The sequence below is a fragment of the Spea bombifrons genome, chromosome 9 (assembly GCF_027358695.1).
Source record: "Spea bombifrons isolate aSpeBom1 chromosome 9, aSpeBom1.2.pri, whole genome shotgun sequence".
In the NCBI taxonomy this organism is placed as follows: domain Eukaryota; kingdom Metazoa; phylum Chordata; class Amphibia; order Anura; family Pelobatidae; genus Spea; species Spea bombifrons.
Window position 1 is genome coordinate 19,834,384 of NC_071095.1, and position 25,253 is coordinate 19,859,636.

The 25,253-nt window shown below is 39.5% G+C and overlaps 1 protein-coding gene across 3 annotated transcripts in view; it reads left to right on the forward strand.

Moving 5' to 3' along the window:
- Positions 1 to 270: 270 nt before the first annotated feature.
- Positions 271 to 25,253, forward strand: part of RGS6 (regulator of G protein signaling 6) — an 82,057-nt gene continuing 57,074 nt past the window's right edge. For 2 of the 3 annotated variants that reach the window (XM_053475664.1, XM_053475665.1), the window contains exons 1-2: positions 271 to 376; positions 14,466 to 14,565. In XM_053475664.1, the coding sequence (XP_053331639.1) occupies positions 306 to 376; positions 14,466 to 14,565 (171 nt within the window). In that variant the 5' untranslated portion in view covers positions 271 to 305. Of the gene's footprint in view, positions 505 to 14,465; positions 14,566 to 25,253 lie in introns of all 3 variants that reach the window. The other variant, XM_053475666.1, reaches the window with a different exon arrangement.

Below are 25,253 nucleotides of genomic sequence, written 5' to 3' on the forward strand. Positions count from 1 at the left end.
CAGTCCCTCTGTCTTGTTTTCCTGCCCTGGTGCTCAGAATGTTTGGTGGGTATGAGGCAATCGCAGTCATAAAAGTAACAATAGTGTGTTTATGAACAACAGGAACTTGTTTACAAATGAAACTGTAAACACAACACAGCTCACCGCTGCGGGCGCGCCCACGCCAAGCGCGCTCCCGCTGGTACAGAGGGTGCAATGCGGCTGTGCTCCAGGAGAGGGAGCTCAATGTACTGCAGCAGCCAGAGGAGGAGGAGGAGGAGGGAAGCTGCTCGTCCTGTTTATTCCCCATCCATCCTCAGCCCTGCATGCACAGGGATGGACCTGTCTCCGGGGGAGCCTCAAGCTGCCTTCCCACCTCCCTCTTTGGACTGAACAGGTACAGATCCCCCCATCTTTAAGGTGTCTGAGGGGCCATGCCCAGTCGCCTGTGAGGAGAGAGTGAGAGGAGAGGAAGCATCTGGAGGAGGAGGAGGAGGTGCAGAAACCGATTGTGTGGTTGCTAAGGTAATCCCAGCTGGTCCACATCGCACCCCAGGGTCACAGCCTGTCTCCTGTATATTAATGCTTCTCCATTGTGGGTTATGGTGGGTGATGTTTGCTGATCATCTTTTGTTTTGTTTTGATTTGAAACCCTTTATCCACATCTTGTTGTCAATTTATCCCTCATCCATCCTCCCTTCAAGACACAGCAACCCAAAGAGCAGTGCCCAGCCACATACCAGGAGGGGGCTGCTGATTGTACAGGAATTCTTCTTGAGGTGGTGATGCTGAATGCTGGCCCTGTCTTCCCACTATTTATGTATTTGTATTTTTTTTTCCCCTATGGGAGACTTGCCTGAAAGCTATTCTACCAGAATAAACTCAGATTTTAGGGGTGGGGGTCTTCCAATATGCTGGAATCTGGGGCTAGTCCTGTTTTTCCCCCCTGGTGTGCCAGGGGTGGTTGTAAGGCAGGGTCTAGACTGGTTTTGCTTGGATTAAGTGTCTGATCCCCCCCATTATTGATGGCAAGGAATTGGATTGGAATATGGTAACTATTCTCCTATGCTTTTGCTCACACTTTCTCCTGAGGCTGATGGTATGTTCTATCTGTGCCTGGGGAGCACGCTAAGCCTTTTTAATTTGATCACGCGTGTTCTATGTCATCTCTGTTGTGTGCTTCAGGTATTTAAATGTATGCTTGGATTTAGACATCACATATGTGTTGACAGGTCAAGGCATTGAAATCTCTAATGGGTTTTGAGGCTCATAAATGTTGGACTTTGTGGTTTAATTTCTTTGACTGCTATGAGTTTCATTATTATTTTATTATTTGTTTTATTATATGTTATTTGTGCCAAGGTACATGGATGCATGAAATAAGTAGAAAATGGATTCCCAATATATATATGGTCCTTTGCTGATGCGTTTACGATACTATAATGCATAGGAAATGCAACAACATGTGGGTGATGTGCGGATTAAAAACATTATGCATACAAATATGTAGAATGTAACTGCAGATCAGACCCATTTGGCCCATTTGTCCTGCTGTAAAGACGCAGACCTTAATCTTGTCTGATCCAGGAGCCGTATGCCTATCCCATGCATGTTTAAATTCCATCACTGTATTACCCTCTACTACCTCTGCTAGGTGGCTGCTCCATTTATCTAATACCCTCCTGGTAAAGTAAAACTTCCTTCCATTCCATCTAAGCCTCTGACCCTCTAGTTTTAGATTATTGCCTCTAGTTCTCTACTCCTTTAAAATAAACTTCCCTCCTCCTTAAATCCCTTTATGTATTTAAATCTCTCTCCCATCCCCTCTCTATTCTCCAACCCAAGCAGGACATATTGAGAATCCCAAATCTTTGCTAACATAGTAATCTAGGTAAAAAAAAAGACCTAAACTCACCAATTTCAACCCTTTTACCTGTCCTTCATGCTTTTGATACAAGTTATCCTTCTTTGGATAATGGTTATACTGTAACTTACACTTATTTATTGTTTATTATTACTGCAATCATTCTTAAAAATAATTTCACCTCTGTGCAAATACTATGGGAACGGATCTGTTAAAATTCCAAAAGTAAGAAGTGGATTATTACTGTGTCCCCAAGGCATTGTTGACCATTGAGAATATCTGTATTATTATTATTATTATTTATTATTATTATTATTATACACTTTGTGGTTTTTCTGTATTTGTATGTGAAATTACACTTGTTTATGAGTAATCCATCATCGAGGCTATTTGCAAATAATGTGTTAAGCTACCTGCCGCTTGCGTCCAGTGTTGGGTTGTCGTTCACCTGTATTCTGTTCCTGGAATTATTCTAGTGTCTAAAGACATTACACATGGCTCAAAGGCATGATCAGGTTTATCCTCGATGTTCTATATGTCTATATAGACATACTATGTAACAGCGCTACGGAAACTGTGCCGTTTAATGAAATTAACATTCTAAAGCTTCTTATTTTGGGGTCCTGTCAAAGTCAACAGGTATTTCAAGGTCATTAACACATTATAGAAGACTACCTGGACTAGATATATGGTCCGATATACCTACATATGCCAATACTGTATGCATTTTTGTTCTTTGTATATATTTTATGGATTAGATTTTAAATAATTGATATATATGTGTCACGTAAAGAAGCAGACAAGAAACCGTTCTTGTTTTGACTGTAGCTTTCAAATAATGCTGTCCAATAGGTGAGAATAATCAATATCAAACTGATTATGTATTTGAAACCCGATTTGAGTTTTATTTTCTGCTTAAGGCTTTCTAAATTTTAGACCGAGGTTGGTTTGCTTGCCAGAATGTGTACTTTTCTAAGATTGTTGTGTTGGGTTGTGATGTTGGGTGTATACACTATGCCGTCTCATCGATATCATTTGTGTTGGGTCGGGATGTTAATGATAAGGTGCATCTAGTATATTAGTGAGATTTTTGTGCCGGGGTTTTGGAAAGCAATTTACACCAGATGAAAACTTTGGCAATCTTTATGGAAGTTCACACTCTCTCGAATGTTAAGTGCCACAAAATTAAATTATTCCCCATTATGTAAACTGGTATATCGAATGCATACCATAAAAATCATTTTTCTCAATGAAATATTTGTTCCACCAATCACAGATGACTTGACTAATGGACGTGCATGTTGCTTTAACAATTTCTGCTCACTACTTCACCAATGTCATTTGTGGACCATTGTTGGAATGACAATGACATTTTGAATGTTTAAACGTGCAGTAGCCCCAACTGGTGCACCTGGTCTATACCACAAAAGCCAATTCAAAATGGGTGTCTTTCATTGGCACCCACAAGTCAAACCAGTTGTCAAACATGCCAAGGCCTAAATAGCTTTCCTCTGATCTTTATATTCCTCTACAATGGTTAAAAATGGATCTTGAACCAATGAGCCACCTGAATGGAGGCAGACTCGCCAGCAACATAAGGAAATCCCTTGCCAGAGTCCATGCTGACACTTAAAATGAGGAGTTTGAGGTGACTCATAACTAGCATAGAGAAGATCAAACGTCTTATCTTGAAGGCCTTCCCTTTAAGAAGGCTACAGGTCATGGGGTATAGCCAACCTTAGCTCACCAAGCTATACCCCAATGTATTTTTTTCCTGGAAAGACCCAGTATTCCTATTATTTTGTACAGTTAGTGCACTTTAGTAAAACAACTGAATCTAAGCTTAACCGAGGAACCATAGGTGATGCTAGTGTATAAAAGAAGCTGGTCTGGGTCTAAACATGAAGGAAAAATATATGGTCCTGTAATAAAGTCACCTTGCAACAATGTATTTAAAATTGTTATAATGTATTTTGTTCTTGAATTTGCTGCTATTCTGCAAAATATATTCATATTCCTGGTTTCCTTAAGTTTTTGTGCCGTGAATTTACTAGGTATAGGATATCTTTGACTTCCTGTTTTGCCTTTAAATTCACGGCCTTCAGCTTTTAATTGACACGATTTGTTAGCACATTTTAAATAAGCCTTTTTAGCAATTCCTTCATAAGCAATATTGGTTTTGTTGCAAGACCGAATTATTAAATGACCCTACAGGAGCTGTATGGAGCCGCACAACACTTTATCCACTGCTAAGATTAACTGATATGGTCAAGAAGACTTGGATTGTTACCAGGGGGATTTGGTTTCATTGATTTGAGTTTCATGACTTTATTTAACATGTAAAAATCGGCATTCTGTTAAAATGGATGCATTTTCAAGTAATATTTTATGGTATAATAGCATTGTACTAATAATATGCATTAGTAACAAAAACTACTTTTTTACCCAGGGGGTGGCAGGATGCTTTGAGATTTTGGGCCACAACCAGTCATTTAGTAATTAGACGGGTTCTTTAAGAAGGCTACGAGTAATAGTCTGTTCTTTCTCGTCTTGACTTTCCCTTTTCCGATATGTTTGATGCCTTTTATTTTCCTGGAAAAACCACTTCATTGGAGTTAATATTTACTTCTTGGGATTCCTACACACATTATTGTTTTCTAATCATATCAGGTATGGTCTACAAGTACCCTACTGACCATACACTAACATACAAACTCATTGCTGGATATTATTTTGCCTATATCCGTGTAGACAAACATCATGGATACTTGGTTGTGCCTTTTGTCTTCCGCCCTATTGACCACATTTTCACTTGGTTATGTTTGATAAGATAAATCTTTAGGCATCAACCAGGATGACCATACATTCATTGAGGTTCTTTCTTGTACTTGTCTATAATGTTAAGACTGGTCAGGGTCATTCAATGGGCATCACCCATGTTTTATAATCAGTAAAGTCTTTAAGAATGATCTGAAAACCATCTTCATTGCTATACCCTTTTGGTGTCCTCTCAAATGTTTATTTTAATAAATATTTGAGTGACAGCCATGGAGCATCATTGGATCCTTTCTATGGTAAAGAAAAATACACACACAACATCCAGCCGAGTGAAGAACACTCTCCAGGAGGTAGGCATATCATTATCCGAGTCTACCATAAAGAGAAGACTTCATGAGAGCAACTACAAAGGGTTCAACAAAAGGTGCAAACCATTCATAAGCCAGATTAGGTTTTGCCAAAAAGCCAGCCCAGTTCTGGAACAGCATGCTTTGGGCAGATGAAACTAAGACACACCGGTACCAGAATGATGGGAAGAAATAATTATGGAGAAGGCTTTGAACGGCTCATGACCCGAAGCATACCACATCACCTGTAAAACACGGTGGAGGCGGTATGATGAAATGGGCATGAATGGCTTCCAATGGCACTGGGTCACCAGTGTTTATTGATAATGGGATATATTAGGGATATATTGTCTGCTTAGATTCAGACTAATGCAGCAAAGTTGATTGGACGGCGCTTCACTTTACAGATGGACATTGATCAAAAACAAAGCAAAAGCAAACTAGAAGTTTTTTTTACGGCAAAGAAGTGGTGAGTCAATGACCCGATCTCAAAACATGCTTTTCACTGGCAGAAAGAGCCAAGCAACCGAAGACAGCTGCAATGAAGGCCTGGCAAAGCATCACAATGGCGGAAACCCAGCGCTTGGCGATGTCCGTGCGTTCCAGACTTCAAGCAGTCATTGCCTGCAAAGGATTCTCAACAAAGCATTAAAAATGAACAATTCACAAAGGGACTGTGTGAGAAAATGGTTGCGATTCCTAAACGTTTCATACGATATTTTGATTGAACCCCTTGAATTAAAGCTGAAAGTCTGCACTTCAATTGCTTCTTAGTTTTTTCATTTCAAATCCATTTTGGTGGCGTACAGAGCCAAAATTATGAAGATTGCGTCGGTGTCCAAAAATTTACAGATGTAACTGTATGCATAGCCCATGGATGTTTAAATCCCCTCTAGCTCATCTCTCAGGAGCCTGTCCCACTTATCTGCCACCTTAATCCCCCAACCAATGTTAGTGTTTGAGAACATATGACACCGTGTGTTGAATAAAACCAGTGTTTGGATTGAGATGGATTGCAATTCCGTTGATTTTGCTATTCAGGTTATGGGTTTGCTTTGAATCCTCACACCTGTCATTGTCAGATTGCATTATCAATGTGTGGGATTGTGGGAATTCCCTGCAGTCATAACATTCATGGCTATATTTGCTCCTCCAGGTGTATTAAAAGCTCAATCTGGGTTTATTGCATCCAATTTGCTTCTGAAAAAGACCTCTTTGCTCCATTTTTGGATCTAAATGGAATTGTATTATGGATGGGATAGTGGAATTTTCCGATGCACCAGAGCACCTCAAGATTCCCCTTCAGAAATTCGTATATATGGTCTTAATATTTAGAAAGACTTCATTTTCTGTCAATAAACATATTTGGTGTGATTTAATGTTTTAGATGAATCCATCACAAGTAACTGAAAAGTGATTCAAACAAAAAATGAGCTAAGTGTATCTCGACTGAAGAATCTTAGTCCAATCTGTGGCTACCCCCCCCATTTATTGCTATTCAATTACTTGTGTTGAATCCAGTTCATGGGGGCTAATATTTATTACATATCTGCACATCATACATAGAATTGGAAGGAATGATATAAATGCTACCTAAAGCCATTGATAGTCTAGAAACCCTGGTGGTTGTATGTGGAACTGCAAGTAAAAATATATTTTTGTTGCCCCCCCCAAGTAATTATTCAGAGAAGCCCAAATGGCTAATGCCCCCTACCTCTTACCTTCATGTATGTGTATATGAATTAGAAACCCACTCAATGGCAATAGGTATTAATCATTAAGATTCTTCCTTTCTTGAAGGGAAATTGCGTGCCAGCTTTTATATCACGTTACCATTAAGTGTTAACTGCATCATTATTATGCAATATTTTACTAGATTTAAGAAATATTTCTGGAAAGGGTTTGTACATTCACCAGTACTAAGAACGATATTTCTAAGTCTATGTTTAGTTACATACAGCAGAGTTGGTGGGACAGCAGCTTTAACCCAGGAGTCTGGATAGATGAAATTAACAGGGCTCTTGAGACAATATACAGTTTGTTGTATTGATTCAGTGGGAAAACAGTACATTACTTCCTCATTAAAGGGGATCTATCACAAACTAGAGATAAAAATGACCACACTCACCCTTCCTTCTAAGTGCCGTACCTTAAAGAAGTACACTTTCCCACTGCAGCCCTCCAAAGTTGTCATCCTTCAGTATTGCGTTGCTCTCGATTTTGGATAGAGGACAGTTTCCATAGGATGAAAAATAAAAAGTGGTTCACACATGTTAAAAAGATTAATAACTGCACCAGGGAAGTGGTACTTCTTTAAGGAAAGGCAAGGGGTGATCTAAAGGGGCATTCTGATGTCCCAGGGAGCCCCCTGAACAATGAACATGCAAGTATTCATTCAACCTTCCTTTATGGAAGAGCTGCAGCTCCCATCCCTTCCATGGTCTATCATTTCGTGCCAACTGATTGGTTTCTTGAAGCAGCCAATCAGCGTCGGTAAAGTGCTCCTATGGCAGAACTCTCCATACTTGAGCATAGGGGGTCTCGTTAGAACCACAACGCGGGATCAGACTAACATTAAGTATATCATGTATCAAGAGATGTCTTCAGCCCATCTTACACCCCCCCGTCTTCAGCAAATAGACGGGGGGGGGTGTAAGTGGGGAAAGGGGCAAATGCATATAGGGGGATTCATGTGCAAAGGGGGCACAATGAAAATGTAAAGGGACCACGCTGCTATCATACATATGGTGGCTGAGGTGCCCCTTTAATGTGTAGATCTATAGCTGTTCTTTCAAGCCAGCTAAACGTATGGAAAGTCTAATATCTACGTCTGCTGCGTTTAAGGACAGAAACATATGACCGGTTGGAGCTACTTTAGGAGAGTCTTCTCTACAAGGGTGACCTTAGTTAAAATGTTTCTATTTAATGAATGTTAAAAATTAGCCAATTAATGTAACAAAGTATCATGCTTGGCGCTACGTATTATTCTTTATGCTAATTGCTTGCATAGTTTCCAAGGGACGTAACGCTTGTTTATTTATTCTTCCCGTCATATTACTCATCGAGCAGAAGCTAGAGTGTTGCCCTCAATCTGGAATTGGAAAAACACGGTGGACTACCGGTGTCCAGAGATAAAAAGACCTCTCTGTTTCCAAAGCCTGGGGCACTTGTTATAATTCTTTCTGCGCAAAGGGAAGCCAGAGGTAGATCCATTAATCTATCTAATCAAATTCAGAAACATAATGCATTTTTAACCCATTACAGACCAGGGGAATTCTTTTACGCTCTAGCATTTTCAGATTGCTCTCATTCTTGGTGAATACAAATATTTTTCTAGATTTCATTGTTTTCAAGCCCAAAAGAATAACAGATGTATAAAATAAGGTGTAGATAATTAAAACAAAATCTAACCATAGCCCCCAACTCTATTTTGGACAGGCTGCTTATGCGGGATTCACTTAATAGATGTTCTAATAAAGCATTTAAAAAACCTAATCAATGACTTGCGAATGGTAACCCTGCTCGGAATTTATTTCATAACATTAGCTTTTCTACCCATTAATACTTTCTTTTGCTCTGCTTACGTCTATTCTGTTACTTGACTACAGGTTAGATACCCACGTGACTACAGGAATCGATAAGATGAAAAGGCTTTGCTTTATTAAAGGGTGCCATTTTTGGGAATCAGCAAAAGTCTCAAGTTGTCCTTAGACTTTGTTCCTAAAATAAAAGAAAAAGGAATTAGCAATCAAAAATCCATTTTCCATCATTTTAGAAGGTTAATGAAGCCATATCAAAACTTGGAAAAATTGTTTCAAACTTTTTTTTTTTGGAAGTTTTGATTTTTCTTTATTGTATTTGCCATTGTAAACTTTTAATGCAACGACATAAAGACTGAGGAAAAAAATTGATTCAAAAACGAAATTTCAAAAATATTCAAATTACTTGTTGGTCGTGACGTCGTATAGAACGTTTTCCATTTTGGTTAGTGTTGAAACCTGAAATCCTATAAGATTGTATCGTTTTTCCGTCGCCCTCGAAAGTAGACCGTACAAAACTAAAAGGGGTAAAGTTGGGTGGGAGTTGGGGAAGGAAAGCGTCTGGTCAGGAGAACTATGCCATACCTCCTCTTCTTGTAGAATAGGACACTGCATCCAAGGCCAAACAATCTCTCATACATTGATCCTCCTGGGCAAATCCAGTGTGCTCACAAGCTCATTTTATGGGATTTTATTTAAAAATGGTAGATAAGTGGGACAGCCTCACAGTGGGAGAGTCTCATACATCGAGGGCATTTAAAACATGCATAGGATAGGCATACGGCTCCTGAATCTAAGACGAGACCAACGACTGGTTAAGATCTGAGTCTTCACAGAAAAAAACTGGAAGACTAGATGAGCTGAATAGGTCTGATCAACCAAACATAACATTTATGGACCCCTCAAAATATAAACAGCTGGCTTAACTAAATGCCAATGGCCCCTACCACCATTTAATATCCACAATGAAGGCCTACACCCATCCTTCATCTACCATTTCCTTATGGCAGCAGACTTCCTCATGTAAACTTCCTCATGTATTGTTTAGGAAAACCAAGGCTAGTGACGCCATTAACTACATAAATTACATTTTTAAAATAAAAAGGCCATTCTATTTTAATGAATCGAATATACCCAGTTGAGTTATCATTAGTGTTATTACAAATGACAAGTGATGCCAGGACCTGCAGGCATTTCCCAAAGAATCCAGTTTGGGATCAGCAACCAGCATGCCAGGAATCAGTAAGTTGAGTTGTGTGCGTCATTCTATATTAATATCTGATTAAGGCAGGCTGTGTACGCCGGCTCATCGCAATGGCCAGCAGTGTAAAAATGTTACATTCCCCCTTTAGCTGAATGTTCCTCTGTGTGGAACCCTCAAGACGCAAAATAATAAGGTGGTCATTCTCTCAATGGACCTCTTATAACAGTCAACTGATCTATAGAACAGTGTGGCTTTCTAAAGCCATTGTGGCTAGATAGTCTAGGAACAGACTGATGTGATCTGTGCTACACGTGGCTTACACTTTAAGGACGGTGGCCACCAAACGCAGCCCCCTTGATGAATTGACTTGATGTTCAAATGACCCCATAAAGAAAGACGAAACGTGTGGCAATGCTCTGTGTGCCGTCGAAGCTGTACACAGAGTAAATTATATATCGCAGATGATTGTAGTGTAGTTATTCCCACGTGCCCTTAACCCATCGCTCATTAGTTGATAAATTCTACCTGTATTTGGTTGCCAGAAAAGCCAGCAACAGCTTTGAAAACAGTGCCAGAGGTAAAGTTATAAAAAAAAATATTATGCATATGATGAGAGTTAAACAAGTTTGAAACCCCAAGTAGTAAATAATTGCATTCAAATTGCCAGTTTTATATAGGTTCCCATTCAAGACTGCCACGTTTCCCCTCTAACTTCCAATGACTCCTCTAATGGAAATGTTTTTTCACACAATGAGAATCTAGCACAAGAAACGTTTCTTATTATATCATATTTGGGGTTGGTGGGAAATAAGGTCCGTTGGGGGTCCCAATGTGTTGGGGGAAGGTGGGGGGGTCACAGATTGACCATATTCCAAAACGACTCAATGAGTTGGCCAACATGGGTATTAAAGAGCATACAGAAGAACAAATAAAAAGCTCTTCCTGCTGCAGAAGGTCTCTGGGGTTGGACCTTTATAATCAACTTCCCTATACATTATAAGACGCTTCCTTATATCTGTTTATTTGATATTTAGAACCAGGGAGTCACTGCTATATTTATTTTATTCTAGAGTACTGATCTTTTTTATTAAACCGTCGTAAACAACAGCATTAAGAATCACTCTAATTTGTCCGCCTGTCGGTCTTTTGGTGCCAATTCTATACTCTGGAACACACTTCAGGACTACTTGAGGAACTGCCAGCCAGTTAATCCCCTTTTCTCTCCGGTGAGACTTCTAACTGTTATTAAACCCATTCCACGCGGGTTTCCGCACATCTTTGATTTCAGAATGGCTTTGATCATGACTGACCTGAAATTGAAAGTCTACTTCAAAGTTTCTGTGAGAAGAAAGTCCAACAATGTGAAATTAAAGACAAAACTTGCTTGAAGGGGGAGTGAGGCGGAATGAAAGTTTGCTCAATTGATACCTTGCCTTTTCTGTGAACCATTAACAAAGAGGTTATGTAAGGAAATAGAGTTTCAAGAAATTGCTTTTCATTGTTAAAAGGACGCTTCTTGTCACTGATTGGCTGCTTGAAGCAGCCAATCACTAGCTTGATATTCTGTAACTTTAATGTATAGAGCCACATACATTTCAGAAGCGTTATTACAAAATGATTAACCTTTAGAACCTATGGGCCTTTCAGGGAGAAAGCGGCCATTTTTACTACATTCTCCTTTGGAGCCGATTGGCTCGGTTAGTCTTAGAAGGAGCAGTGAGGTGAATTTAAGAAACAGAATGAATGCATATGATAGCTGAGAGGGCCTTTCAAATTTATGCGGCCAACATCTCGTTTTAGGGTCTAATAAGACCCTCCTGTACACGTGCTCCCATTGATGTAATTGGCAAGCAGCCAATCAGTGATGAGTATCGTCGAACCATAGAGGAGGAGGGGAGCTGCAGCTTTTAAGTTAAATAATAATAAAAATATCAAAGAAGGCATGTTCTCAGCGTACTCTAAAATGTAGTATTCTACAGTGTGGCTGCCCGACACATTAAACTGTCCCTTCAATAAGGATTTGCCATGCATGTTAATCATCTCACCTGTGCAAAAGGTAAAATGGTCTTTGGTCCTTGAACCCAATATGCCGGAAGCATAAAGAGCTAAAACTATAGCTAGATTAGCCTGTTTATTAATGCTTAAAAGATGAGCAGGTAACCAGTTCGGTTTGTGAATGGATGGCTCCTCCATGTGCACGTTGTGCGCATGTTGAGGGTGGTTTAATTAACTTCAAACACCTGGCTGTTTGTGTAAGATCTATTTCGCTCGCATTGTTAGTTCTCACGGGGTGACTGTCGAATGTTTTCATGTCTTGCCTCCGTGGGTGTGTATTGTTGTACCAAGCTCGCTCTTTTTTTTTTTTTTTTTAAACAGGTGTGATGGTCGGAACATGTTATACGATGCGGCATTCATTTTCAAGTGGTTATTTTTACTACAGAGGGATTTGTACGGGAAGCGGCTTAATAAAAGCAAACAAAAAGAACATACAATAATAAACATAAAAAAAAAACAGAGATAAGTACGTAATAGCAAGAATAAATGGCAGGATCATGAATTTGTTCTTAGTTTTCTTTATCTCGTTTTTCCTGTGCGGGGTATTTTCAGCACAAACATTCCGGTGTTACTACTTTCCACCACAATTATTATTTGTCAATAACTCGGATTATCTATAAAAGAACCCATAAAACCCAAATGTATCTGCCCCTCTTTCCTCGTTTCTCTCTTGTAGGAATAGGCAAGAAATGATAACCACGCACATTCTGTATAGATTGCGTGATTTATCATATTCTGCTTACTGTTTGTTGCTCATTCTCAGCTATGCCTTTAACCACATCGCCAAAAACAAGCAAGAGTGGTCCCACTTTTGGCCATTTGAAATGTTGGATATCTGCAGGGACTCCATGAAGTTCTTCCCGTAAATATTAATACCACCAGTTTATATCATGGTGCCTAAATTTTTTACCTACATAAGTGTGCTCAGATAATGTAATGTTAACCTATTTTTAATTACACGTTATAGACCATCAAAAAAATAAATAAATATATATATATATAGGATGTAGTTCTGCCCAAATACTTCCAAAAATAGAGTATAATCAAGCAGTGCAATAGCTTTTCTTAGGACTTGTTTCTGACATTCTTCTATGTTAGGATGGTGTTCTATAGTTCTATATAATTGGTGACAGTTTTATAATAAGGTTGATGATAGAAGATCTATTGTATGGCTCTATAATGCTTCAAGGGATGGAATTCTCATTCTGGAGATTGTACCCTGAAAACAGTCACATATTGTTACTTTTATATAACTAAGTGGGTGCAGCGTATAAGTTTGGCCGGGGAGGTATCAGTAACATTTTGTGTAGCACAGAACCCTAGTGGGTATACTATAGTCACATGTATGAGCAAATGTGGAAATAGTACACACATTTTGGCTCCTTTCTTGCCCATTGGGCATGGCTAGCCTCATATCTTTAGCCATCAGAAGTCCCCCTGAAGGCCCGTAATGTGCGACTTTTCCAGGTATGACTATTTCCAATTACGTTGAATGATGAATTAGAAACGTACCCGTAGCCTATTTCAGTTTTAATCACAATGTTTGCGTCTAGAAGCCCAGACGTAGATAGCTTGCCCATCATTAGGATGATTTGTTCTCTTCTATTAGAAATTTGGCTTGTTCTGCAGAATCTCCATTAATTCATTTTTTTTGCTGACATAAAAATATCTTTGGTTTTTTTTTTTGTTTCCGTCCTAATGCAGTTACATCCATTGCATTAACTACAAATAAATGGTTTCTAAAATAAAAAAAATAAAAGTAACCTTGTACAAACACAATGACATGGACTCGCTAATAAATAATAAATGTATAAATGGCTAAAAATAGGCTAAAATCAAACAATTAAAATTTATATTACAAGAGGAATGTCAATACTCTTTCCTGTCATAATGATATCATTGGATGTTTGACCTATAGAATGGGATAGATCTTTGGGAGCTTGCCGTATCTTGGCCAGTTACTTCTATCTACAGAACTTCTTGCCTAAACACAAGGCACAATTTCCTTCGATTTCCAATTTTTTGTGCCTAAATTAGTCCAGGCTTTCAAGATTTTGAGAACGTAATATTTCTTTTTGTAAAAAGGATATGGCCTATATTGACTTCTTCCTAGCTCGATATCACGTGCAACTTAAAATTTACTACAGAAAAGGAAGGTAACGGTAGCACTAGTAGATATTTTGTCCCAACTTTTGAATCGGACGGTGTAGTGGCTGTACTTGGTAGAATTTCTTTATTTTTTTAAAAAAAATTATATCTATATTGGATTTTTTCAGTAGACAACAGCGCAGTTATGTAAAGATTCGAGCCAATGTCACTCCGGGAAACATGTCCCAGATGGAGAGTTGGACGGGCATCCCTCCACCCAGCGTTGTCAACCGTGTTTCATTCTTAAGTCATACTTGGCGACACTCCAGTCTGTCACACATGTCTGGGCACGCAAGCTTTTCCCATACCTTCTACACTTATTAAAATACTTAGAGAGTAAAGGAATATCTTAGTGGAGAAACACAAGCTGCTGCCCTCAGGCCGTGCTCCATTAAGGGCGCCCTCTCCATATAACTGCCCATTTTGCAAATCTCTGTGACGTATTTTTGCGTAAAATTGGCCGTCAAATGTTGTTATAGATTCCTTTAAAAGGTAACAAGATGATGTCCTATATTTTATCACAGTGGATGTCCTGTCTTTTTCTGTTTCAGAGTCAGTAACAAACCGGTCATGGCGCAATCATCCGATGCAAGTGTAGTTGGGGTCCCTGATCCTGAGGACAACACTCCCAACATGATTGTCTACAGAAAAGTAAGACTGTCTTATTATAAACACCTTTGGGTTTTATCCCACTCGTATGAATATGAAGTTGTATAAGTTCAAAAACTTTGTGGCACATGCTCCTGTTTGCATAGGCTATGATGACATGAATACTAAGCTCCGGTGGAGAACAGGGGGTGGCAGAAGGGCCCCTCTGTCATTCTTCGCTGAATGCCCACCATTACATAGCGTCATACAGAAAATGAGATTGTTGGAATAAGTAACCTACAATAATTTACTTAAATTTGGCCAAAGCAAACCCGTCAGTTACTAGTCGTGTATTTCTGGAAGGTGTAGAAGTATCCCAGCGCTGGGGTAGACAGAAGTAGATCAGGTGGTTAGGGGCATTCACCAAGTTGATTTCTGTGCTCCTGATTTTCCATAGACATGGGAATAAATACACGAGGGGGTATCTATATCAATATGAATTTTTTTTTTTAACCTGCCCCACTTTACCCAAGATGAAAGGTTCTGCCTCGCAGTGATTGCATTCACAAATCTCTTTAAGGCTTCGGTAATTAGCATCACTTTGTTTTCTTCTGTCACTTCTGGATTTTCATGATTAGACAAACAACATTCCTACTGTTAAGCGATCTAATAGTTTGCTGCTAGAAGTTGGGATTTGTGCGGATGATGAATTCAATATGGTTGAAAGAGAGACCACATTTTCTGTAAAAACCAGAAACTGGTTTATGGTATACGTCATTTACAGCACTGTTATATTTTGTGGTATGGTCCAATACCATTGGCTACCTCGTAAGATGAGATGATTTCCAGCACCCAGGGAAAATGCCCCAAGGGCTGGCGACTGATAGGGCCAAAAACTAACCAATGGCAGTTCAGGTCCTGCAGCTTGAGGCTACCAGCTGGATATGCATGGCTGCATGACACGATAACATAAAAAAATTAATTTGCGACCATAAGTACCCAGCTAGCGGCAGCACGTACATCATTTGATGGCAGCTGGCCTTAAAGTGCCAGTACGGCCTAGTCTCCTTCAGTTTGATCTTAACCCTTAACAAATTTCTGGACTGCGTCACTTCTTGACCCTCTGCCCTACACTTACATTACATGACTTATCAGATTTCATATACAAGTGGCAACATTCCGCTCAACTCTGTCCCATAGCCCTTGACAAGTAGTATATGAGACAATAGGCAACCCATCCTTTACATTTGCCCTGGGGGTACGTAAGTTCATTTAAACAGGGGAGTCACTAAAAGCACACAAAAAATGTTTATATATTGTACTGCTGGTGCATCTTGCATAAAATTGCTTATATTTGCTCCTTAATTTAAGTGGAGAAATGTGGTTGCTAATGTCATAGGTTTGGTGTATACATGCAGTATATCAGCACACGCCCCTCGAAACAGCTTGCAGGGGGACGCTTTATTTTATTTATTTTTTTTACGCCCCTGAATTTTTACTCCTAATGTAAAAAATTTTTAGAACACCCCCAGATCCAGATAAGAAAAAGCGGTTTCTTGAAAAAATGATCTTGAGTGTCTGAATGAATGGGAGTTATTGTGAATTCTTTTTTTTAAAAAACTTTTGAGCCATAGAAAAAGGGACATAACCGGTCTACTAAATAAATAGGATATTAAGAGATGATTCATCAAAGACCATTAGAGAAGAGGCTGGACAGTCGAGATATAACTTCGATTGACTGGAATTTGCAGCCTGAATTGGCCCCGTCCAACCTAATAAACTTTGATGAATTACCCAACTGTGTTTGTTGTTAAATTTAAAGCTCTGTCAACAGTACGCTAAGCATTTCGTTATCAACCCAACAGATCATTTTTAACTGATGTATGAAAACTTTTAGCTGCGGGATTGCCATTGCATTATATTTACAGTTTGGGCAAAGATAATAGTCCCAACTGAGTTATCGCCTGTCAAGTATCAGACAGCTGATCCATTATAGGGACAGTTCAGTGTCCCCGACAGCCTCAACAAAGAGTGCATATTGAATTGCGTTGAGAGCACTCCCATTGGATGGGTGGTGGGTTCTCAACAGGGACAAGTCACATCAGCAACGTCTGTAAGCTATCCAAGTTGTGCTCCCAAGTTGGTAGGACACCAGAGGGTATCCTTACCTGTGGGGCCATTTGTCGTAGGATTGGCCCTTCCTGCAGATCTTACTTATGACCTATTGATCAATGCTTTGTAACCGACGTATACTCTCTATAAAATTTTATTAACATTACATGGCCTTTGCTAGTACATCAGTCCTTATCCAGCAAGTGACCACCTCCCATTGTTTGATTCCATTATGTGTCAATGCAGTTTGTGTTTCCTGCCTCCCAAATATAAGTTCATGCACCAACGTTGAAACTTATTCATTCTAACACACCTGCGATGAATGAACACTTTAATCTGAATTTATAGCCTTGCCAACAGTAATGTCATCAGCTACGTCTGCTTCCAGCACACACACATCTAGGTCATTAGTGTCAGTATTAGAGAGCATTCAATTCAAAAGAGATTCCTGTAGTCGTCCATTTAGCTCTGTCTTTAAACCAGTTTTCCATACAAGTCTAAATATAACCTGCTATTATTGTAAAGTATTGCACATTCCATACAGCCTAAGTAACATTTTGGTCGGTCACTTTGGAGAAGGCTTTATATTTGCTCGATAGGAGTGCCCCTAAACCAGGTTCATCAAAACTTGGATCTTAATATTGTGATAAAGTTTTCGCTTAAGAAAAAGCCATCACCAATAACTTGTGGTACCTTAGATGACAAGACATGCACATTCTGGATATGGAATAAAGAACTAGAACAATAGCCCAGGCTTATAAATAGTTACAAGTACCATACACCAAGGGCATACGCTGAACTCAGCCTGGGAAAAAAAAAATCAGAGCAGAGAGAGCCAGGAATAGTTTGCAAAGCAGGGATTTAGGTCTCTTTGCCACTGGTTGAGTGTAATGGGCTCTAGATTTGTCCTTGCACAGATGGCAGCATTTTTAACAAAGGAGAGAGAACGTAAATGTGAAAATAGGCTAAAGACTGGAGCAGAAGCCATATGACAGGGGTGTTTGGACAGAAAATCACCGTACTGCATATATTTTTCCTTTTATTTACGATCCATCAAACGATGGTACAGTGACCCAGTTAACTGGGATGGTTTACTTTTACCATAATTAAGATGGCTGACTAGACGTCTAAACTGGGACTAAAAAAGTCAACGCTGCAGACAATACGTCAAGTAGAGATGAAAATAGGTGTTCCAGACATCAGGTATTTGGCAATTATGATCGATAACCCGGCCACTCAGCAGTGAATGGTGACTTTACGGCTAGCAAAGTCTTCCTGCTTAAAGCAAAACCTTAATGGGTTCAGCCAGCAACGGTAAAGTCTTATCTGTATGAAAGATTGCAACAAGAGACAATGTCAGGGCTTAACAATGTGGGTCGGATGAAACTTCCAGGATCCCTGGGGATGAGCGAGTGTACATTTCATTTATATAGATTGATACAACTGGAAGCCCAACAATGACAAACCCAAACCGAACGGACGAATTCAAGATATATGACCTACTACTCTAGCATGGTTTGGGCTCTCCACGTTGCTGTAGTATTGCTATATGCATAGTGATAGAAGTATCCTTCCAACTAATAGAATATTAAACAAAGCAAATTAAGCCACATCCGTATAGCTTTTCAGCAATCATTTTTGTTTCGGATATGTGTTCTTAAACCCCCTTTCTGCAAAGCCATCTTTTTGTTATGGGATCCTGGAGCTTACAGGGAATTGGAGACTTAAAAATCTGCTACTCAACTTTCCAATACATTGGGCGCTAGGTGTAAAACGTGATTACTTGAAAGTGGCCATGTCGTCGTCATCATCATCATCTGATAGGACCGCTCCATTAGTTGCTAAGGTAATAAGACCACATTTCAAGCTTTGCACCAGAACCATTTTTTTTATAAACTGCATTATATTAGGAATTATTAACTGCAAAAATCACATTTGCTTATTTTTCTGGGCTGGAACATTTCAAGTCTTCATTGCTTGGTTGTCACCAGCACTAGATTTCCATTAACATCGTCTGTGATGAAAGTTCCTATTTGCTTTTCTTCCTTACAAATCATTTTATGCGTATGGCCGTGTTATGACAGTTTATATAGGATACTGATATGTATACGTCTTTGTGAGTCCCCCTACTCATGGAGTTCAGCAAGCGGCAACCATGTAATGCATCTCCTTATGGAACGAGCATTATCCTACCAGTAGCCACATCCGTCACATAATCTGAGCTGACATATTGAATATCAAGCAGCTGCCCACATTTAGAAGGAGAAAAATCGATTGAGCAACAGAATCATATTTAATATACTGTAGATATAAAAATAATTTTTAAAATGCTTGCCAAATGTGGCTGCGGGTCAAACGATGTCAATATGTACAACATCACTACAACGTTCTACAATACCTAATTTAGAATGCTTCTTGTTTTGTTTTTTTTTAAATGAAAAAGGAACTATTATATGTACGTGGATGAGTATATGTTATTACAGGTGTATAGACAAGTTTATGGGTGGCATCTCTAATTGAATTTGTACTTGAGTTGGTATTAGGGGGTAGTCTATTAGATATTTATAAAGAATGTGCCAGTCTACATAAGTATGATCTGTAAAATGGTATATAAACAAGTTGTTAAAATGCCAAATGGATAGAATAAGAACCAGAAAGGCTATTGTTGCGCTCTGCTTGTAACAATTAAATACAAGGCTGGATCAGCCATCAAACCCAAGACATGGTCAGGCTACCTTAAAGTATGTCTGACTTCAGCAGCAGGTTCTTGAGTTGATCCAATGAGTTACACAGGCATGTATAGAACATATACACATATGATAGTGTGTTAAGATACATTTTTTATTATATGGTTTGAGAATTGTTCCTATAATGAGCTGTTGATTATTAGGTTGTTGTGAGGCTTTGACCCAGGCTCAGTGCTGATAACTTCATGGCCAACCGTTTGGTACTAGATTGTCTTCATTTATTCTACAATTTAAAAGCAGACCAAAAAAAGGATGGTCCAGGATCCAAAGAGTTATGATGAGGTATTGGGAAAACCTAATGTCCAAGAGAACACAGATTTGGGATCTAGTCCCCTCCATCACAAATTGCCTTTTATTTTTGTCTTTACCCTTGGGGGGGGGGATTATAACAAAAGAAGTGGATTATGACTGTGGTCCCCAAAACGTTGTTGGCCATTGAGAATATCTGTATTATACGCTTTGTGGTTTGCTGTTTATGTGCGTGAAATTACACTTTTTTTTATAGTAATCCATCATTGAGGAAAAAAAAACAAAAAACCACCATGTTAAGCTGCCTGCTGCTTGTACGTATGTTTTGGGTTTGCTTACAAGCCGTTCACCTGTATTCTGTTCCAGGAATTATTCCCTAGCGTCTCTCCCTTTCCTCAACATATTGATATTCAGTATCGGTTATATTTGTTACAAATCTTAACCGCTCGCAACCTCTGTTGCATTTAGCACAGGGCTTTTTGTTGGACCTCAGCAGGGACGGCTGCTCTGGAGCAGAGTCACAAATGATCCCCCCCACCTGGATCTTTAATGCGAAAATGACCGGTTTGTTATGTTTGCAAATATGTAATAGTTTAGGCACAGACAGGAGAGCTATGCAATGTGGTTTTTTTTATATGTCCAAATACATAAGGAGTTTATGACGGAGCTAAAACTGCTAAGCTGTTAATGTCGGCTCCATTTAGTGTCCTGCGCTTTTATCTGTCGGCCCTAATATGCTTACTTTACAGGAAGGAGCTTTCTGTACCTCTTGGGCTAAGAGCAGATGCCGAGCTTAGCATTCACTTCAGGAATTAGATGCATCCGCTCAGCACAGCACCCACTATAGCCTTTTTGTGGGGGGGGGGGTGAGAGCCAATATGTGACTGAATTCAAGATTTATAGATTTCTGGTCTGACCTAACCCAGAGTGTCGGGTACAGTCCTGGAGACTGGTTTGAAATATAAAAATGATTATGAAACCTTTAGGGATCTCAACGTGTCCAGTTGGATGGACGAGAGGAGAGAGAAGGGATAGGATAGAAACATTTAAATACTTTAACAAAGAACAGGAAGGAAATTTAGTTCAAAAGAGGAGAAGCAAGAGGTTGTAATCTACAACTGGAGGGTCAGTGGTTTAGATAGAATGTAAAAGCTTTACCATACTGAGAGGGGGGTAGGCTTCTAGAAGAAGTTGAGGGTAATACAGCGAGGGAATGTAGACACACATGGGGTAGGCATATGGTTCCTATATTTAAGACGAGACCAAGGACTGGTTACGGTTTGAGTCTTTACATCAGGAAAAGTATCCTCCATGGATTTTATTTCAATGGTGAAATGTGTCCGGGAAAACCAACGTTTATGATGCTAGACAACGAATGCAATATGCATGCCTCTCTCATAATCATGATGGGCATTCTTCCTGAAAACTGGAAATCACCAGACATGCTTCAATCACTTTTTCCAGTTCTGTCTCCTTGCCCGTAAAGCACGTGATGTGCATTTAGCTTTGTCGAAGCATCCCTTTGAAAACACCAGTGGAATTTTCCACTCGGAAGGTAATTTGTGATCGCTTCACCAGGGATTATCTGATACGGCGTAGCAGCCATATTCTTATTCCTCACATGTGCTTGCCACCAGCAAACGCGACGCTCAAGCCTCTGTAAAAATTCCTGAAAGAGATCTCGCTGTAGGGAAGGCAAACGGAGGGTCATTCGTCAAGGGTAAAAGTAGCCATGGCAACCACAAAAAGAAAAAAAAAAAAAAAGGGGGAAGTTATCTGTACCATTTTTATACTGAGCTGTATTTAGAGGGATTTCCATCGTCAATGTTAGTACTGAATACAATGTATAGTCTAAATAAAGCTAATCAGTGTTTGGAAGGACATATAAAAACCATAACGTGTCCTCATGACATACAGCATGTTATATGGCCGAGGTAGCTAGGACATATTCCAGTCGGAACAGGAAAAGAAAGCTGGAATGTCTATACTGTTTAACGCATAATGGTTATTGTCTTGGCGTTCCTTTAATTCTATGTAAGCCTTGGCTTTTCATGCAGTCCTTTACGATGTTACTATGACGAACTGATCTCATGTTTCCTTGGCAACAAACAATAATGATTTATGAAGCTGTCCTGCTGAAAATTGTTGTGCATGAAAAAGAATGCGGTCTTTACGGGGTTATACCAACGCGTCACACCTTCAGTATGTAGAAAAATATTTTATATTGTAGAAATTATCCAAAAATAAACAAATAAAATCAAATACAAATTTAAGGAAGGGTATCATAAGTAAGGATATAAGATCTCATAGTTTCTATCAGTTTCTGGATTTATTTCTTGTGAACATGAAACGATAGTTGAAATGCTTATAGACGAATCTACGAAAAAAGATGTCTGCCTATGCTCAACATTCTTTGGTGCCTCCCTGGGTTCAAAACTATTAAGTTTCAACTCATCTGCCCTAGATTTTTTTTGTTTGTTTGTTTTAAATAGGAAGCAACGCTCTTTTGGATTTTGCTCCATGATTTATCTGCAAGTCTTTGCCTCGATGACGCCTTTCTTCCTGAAAAACGTCAACATTGCTCCTTCAGCCCACTGGAGTTTGCTGTCCTCCTGGTGGAGTTTTGAGTCTTTCTTCTCTAGAAGCAGGGTTCAAGACTTAACCCTGTCAGGTTCTATCCGGCACATTGCTCCATCAACCCAAAACGGGCACGAGCCAAGAGAGTCGGAAGGAGGGTAGTGGTTTCTACTCAATCAGTTCATTATTCATTATGATTGGCCAACACTAGCATGTTTGTCCATCAAGAAGGGCTCATCTGGCCCTGCATAATGTATAATGGGTTAGGAGACTGAAGAAATCCCAGAATCACAGAAATTAACTACATTATACAGGGCCAGCCAAGCTCATCGGGGATGGGTCTTAATGTATTGCGAAGTCAATGAGCTGAAACACAACTCTCCCTTTAGCGAATAAACAGAAACCCTGCAGAACATATGGTGGCCCAGGGGCATTTAATGGTGTAAAGGAACAGTAATGTTTTTATTACCTGAATCTTTTCTTACAGGAGCGGTTCCACTTGCGTATGACATAAGCCGCACATTCTAGTAGTTTAAGCAAATTAACCGTAGAACACACACAAAAAAAGCACAAATCACAACACTAAAGAAAATATATAAAGACAGAAATATAAATAAATAAAAAGCTGTTCATGCTTTAATTATGGCAGCTATTTACTCGGCCCATTTCACATCAAAGTTTTAACCAAACGACTAGGGTAGGAGACAAAGAGGGCATTTTTTTTTTTTAACTGCAATCTGGTAACTCCAGGGTATGCTTATCACTAAATAATTACCCCCCCGGGGGTATCCAAGACATCCGGCAGTGACTTGTGCTATTCAACACCTGGGGGATACTTTTAACTAGTAGTAATTAAGCATCCTGCTGAAGCCTTCAGAATGGAAGAATAACTATTATACGAATAAAGTATGAATAAAGCTAAACGCCCGATGCCTTTGATTTTGTATCCAAGTATTGTCTGCATTTTAATTATCAGATGGCCTTAGAGAGGGAACTGTTGGATGCTTTAAAACCAGAACTAAGGGATACGTGATATATTTACATATATATACTCAATAATATACATATATATATGATATAATGTAAATAGTTATGTTTAGGCGTGATTAAGTTCCACGTTATTATAGAACCACCAGCGGTTTGAGACTTTGGAGCGTATGATATGGCGTGTATTATAAATATTGTGAATTTTTGATTCATATTGTTTGTTATTTTTATTCGTTACATATTAAGAGATTAGTAAAATATTTTAAGATCTAAATTACAAGACCTTATTCCAGGTGATTCTATTCTTTTCTCTTAATAAGCGAGTATTAATGCATTGCTTTTAAGACACTTGTGAAATCACAAAAAATAGCATGGTTTTGTTATTTCTGAAAATAAATGACCTATACAATAAAAAAATGTCTATTTACTACCGTGTTTCCCCGATAGTAAGACACCCCCGATTGTAAGACGTATCGGGAGTTTCAGAGGGGTCAGCTAATATAAGCCGTACCCCGAAAGTAAGACATATGTCTTACTTTCGGGGAAACACGGGGGATTTGCCTCCAGTGACGTGCGGTACAAAGAGTGGGGCTGGGGGTGCGGGCCGCACCCTGGGGGGGGGGGTGCCAGGCCAGTGCCCTCCCCCTCCGACTGAAAAGACGGCGCCGTTTTGATCAGTCTGCCGACAGGTGTCACTGGCTCTGTGTCCTCCCGGAAAAAGGTCAGTGCTGGTCATACAGAGAGAGACCAAGGAGGGGGAGGGGGGTGTGAAGAGATTACTGTTCAGGTTGTTAATAAATGTTAATTTTATGGTTAAAACAGAAAATTCAACAATTTTTTCCCAATATAAGACATACCCCGAAAGTAAGACATAGTGGGGCTTTTAGGGATAAAAAGAAAGTAAGACACTGTCTTACTTTCGGGGAAACACGGTATATGTGCCGATTGGTACTGTTAGGAAAATACATTATTTGTTATTAGCTAATTTACCATATCATAATGATGTGTTTAATTATTAAACACATTTTCTGTTTATAACGTGCTCATATATAGAATTATCAATAAGACACATGCCCCCCAAAATGCCCCTATTCATATCCCTAAAACAAAAGTTGACGGCCATCTTAGTTTTGACAGACGATGGGGTCACATAAGGTCATTTATCCACCAAGTGTGGCTTTTCTATTTTCCTTTTCATCTGTACTTTTCCCCAATTAGCATTTGGCAATTTGCATTTTATTTCTTTCTGCCTTTGATTTAAACCATTTGGGCGTATAGATGCCGAGCATCTTCCGTTTGACATTATTTTTTTTTTTTAAAGATAAATTATTGAGATTATCATAAAAGCTTTCCTCTTAAATATGTATGGGGAAATCTCCTTTGTGGATGTGCAGCGATATTTACTGGCTCAGTTGTTCTACCATCTAAGCGTGTCCTGTGTGTTCTGAATTTAATGCATTCAGCAAGCCGAGGAATTCTAGTGCAGAGATTCTTTTTCTCTTTTTCTCCCTCCCGAGAGAGCTAAAGACCCCATAGAGAGTTCTCATAACTGAACAAGCAGATAGGGTCTGAACGAGGAGTGATCGACCAGACTAACAAGAATATACAGTGCCAAGGCATGGAAAAACACACTGCAGCTGAGGAAGGTCGAACGGATAGAAATGTCAAAGTCCAAGCCAATGGAAGTCCGTAGAGAACGTACACAGTCCTAGGTTAGAGACACCAGCAAAGGTTTGCGTCGGAGCACAAGGGGCCTGCTCACGGAGGCTCATGAACCCCACTGGTGATCTACAGTTTTTGTGTTAGCAGCAAATAGGTGATGGACCCCAAAACAGATTACATAGAGATCACTATATCACTGGTAATATCCCTGTGGCAAGACCAATAGACCGCAGAACTAGGGACTGCACAGTTGCTGATTGCAGGTACATTCATCCACGCATTCTGGCCTAGGCTGACTGGACCTAAGGTTAGGGCAGAAGGTCCAGGGGCAGCTGTGTCTCTGCAAAACTAGGAGGCAGATCGCCTTCTTGGGCAATCAGGCCCCGTGGTGCACTCTTGCAGAATAGATTGGTTACA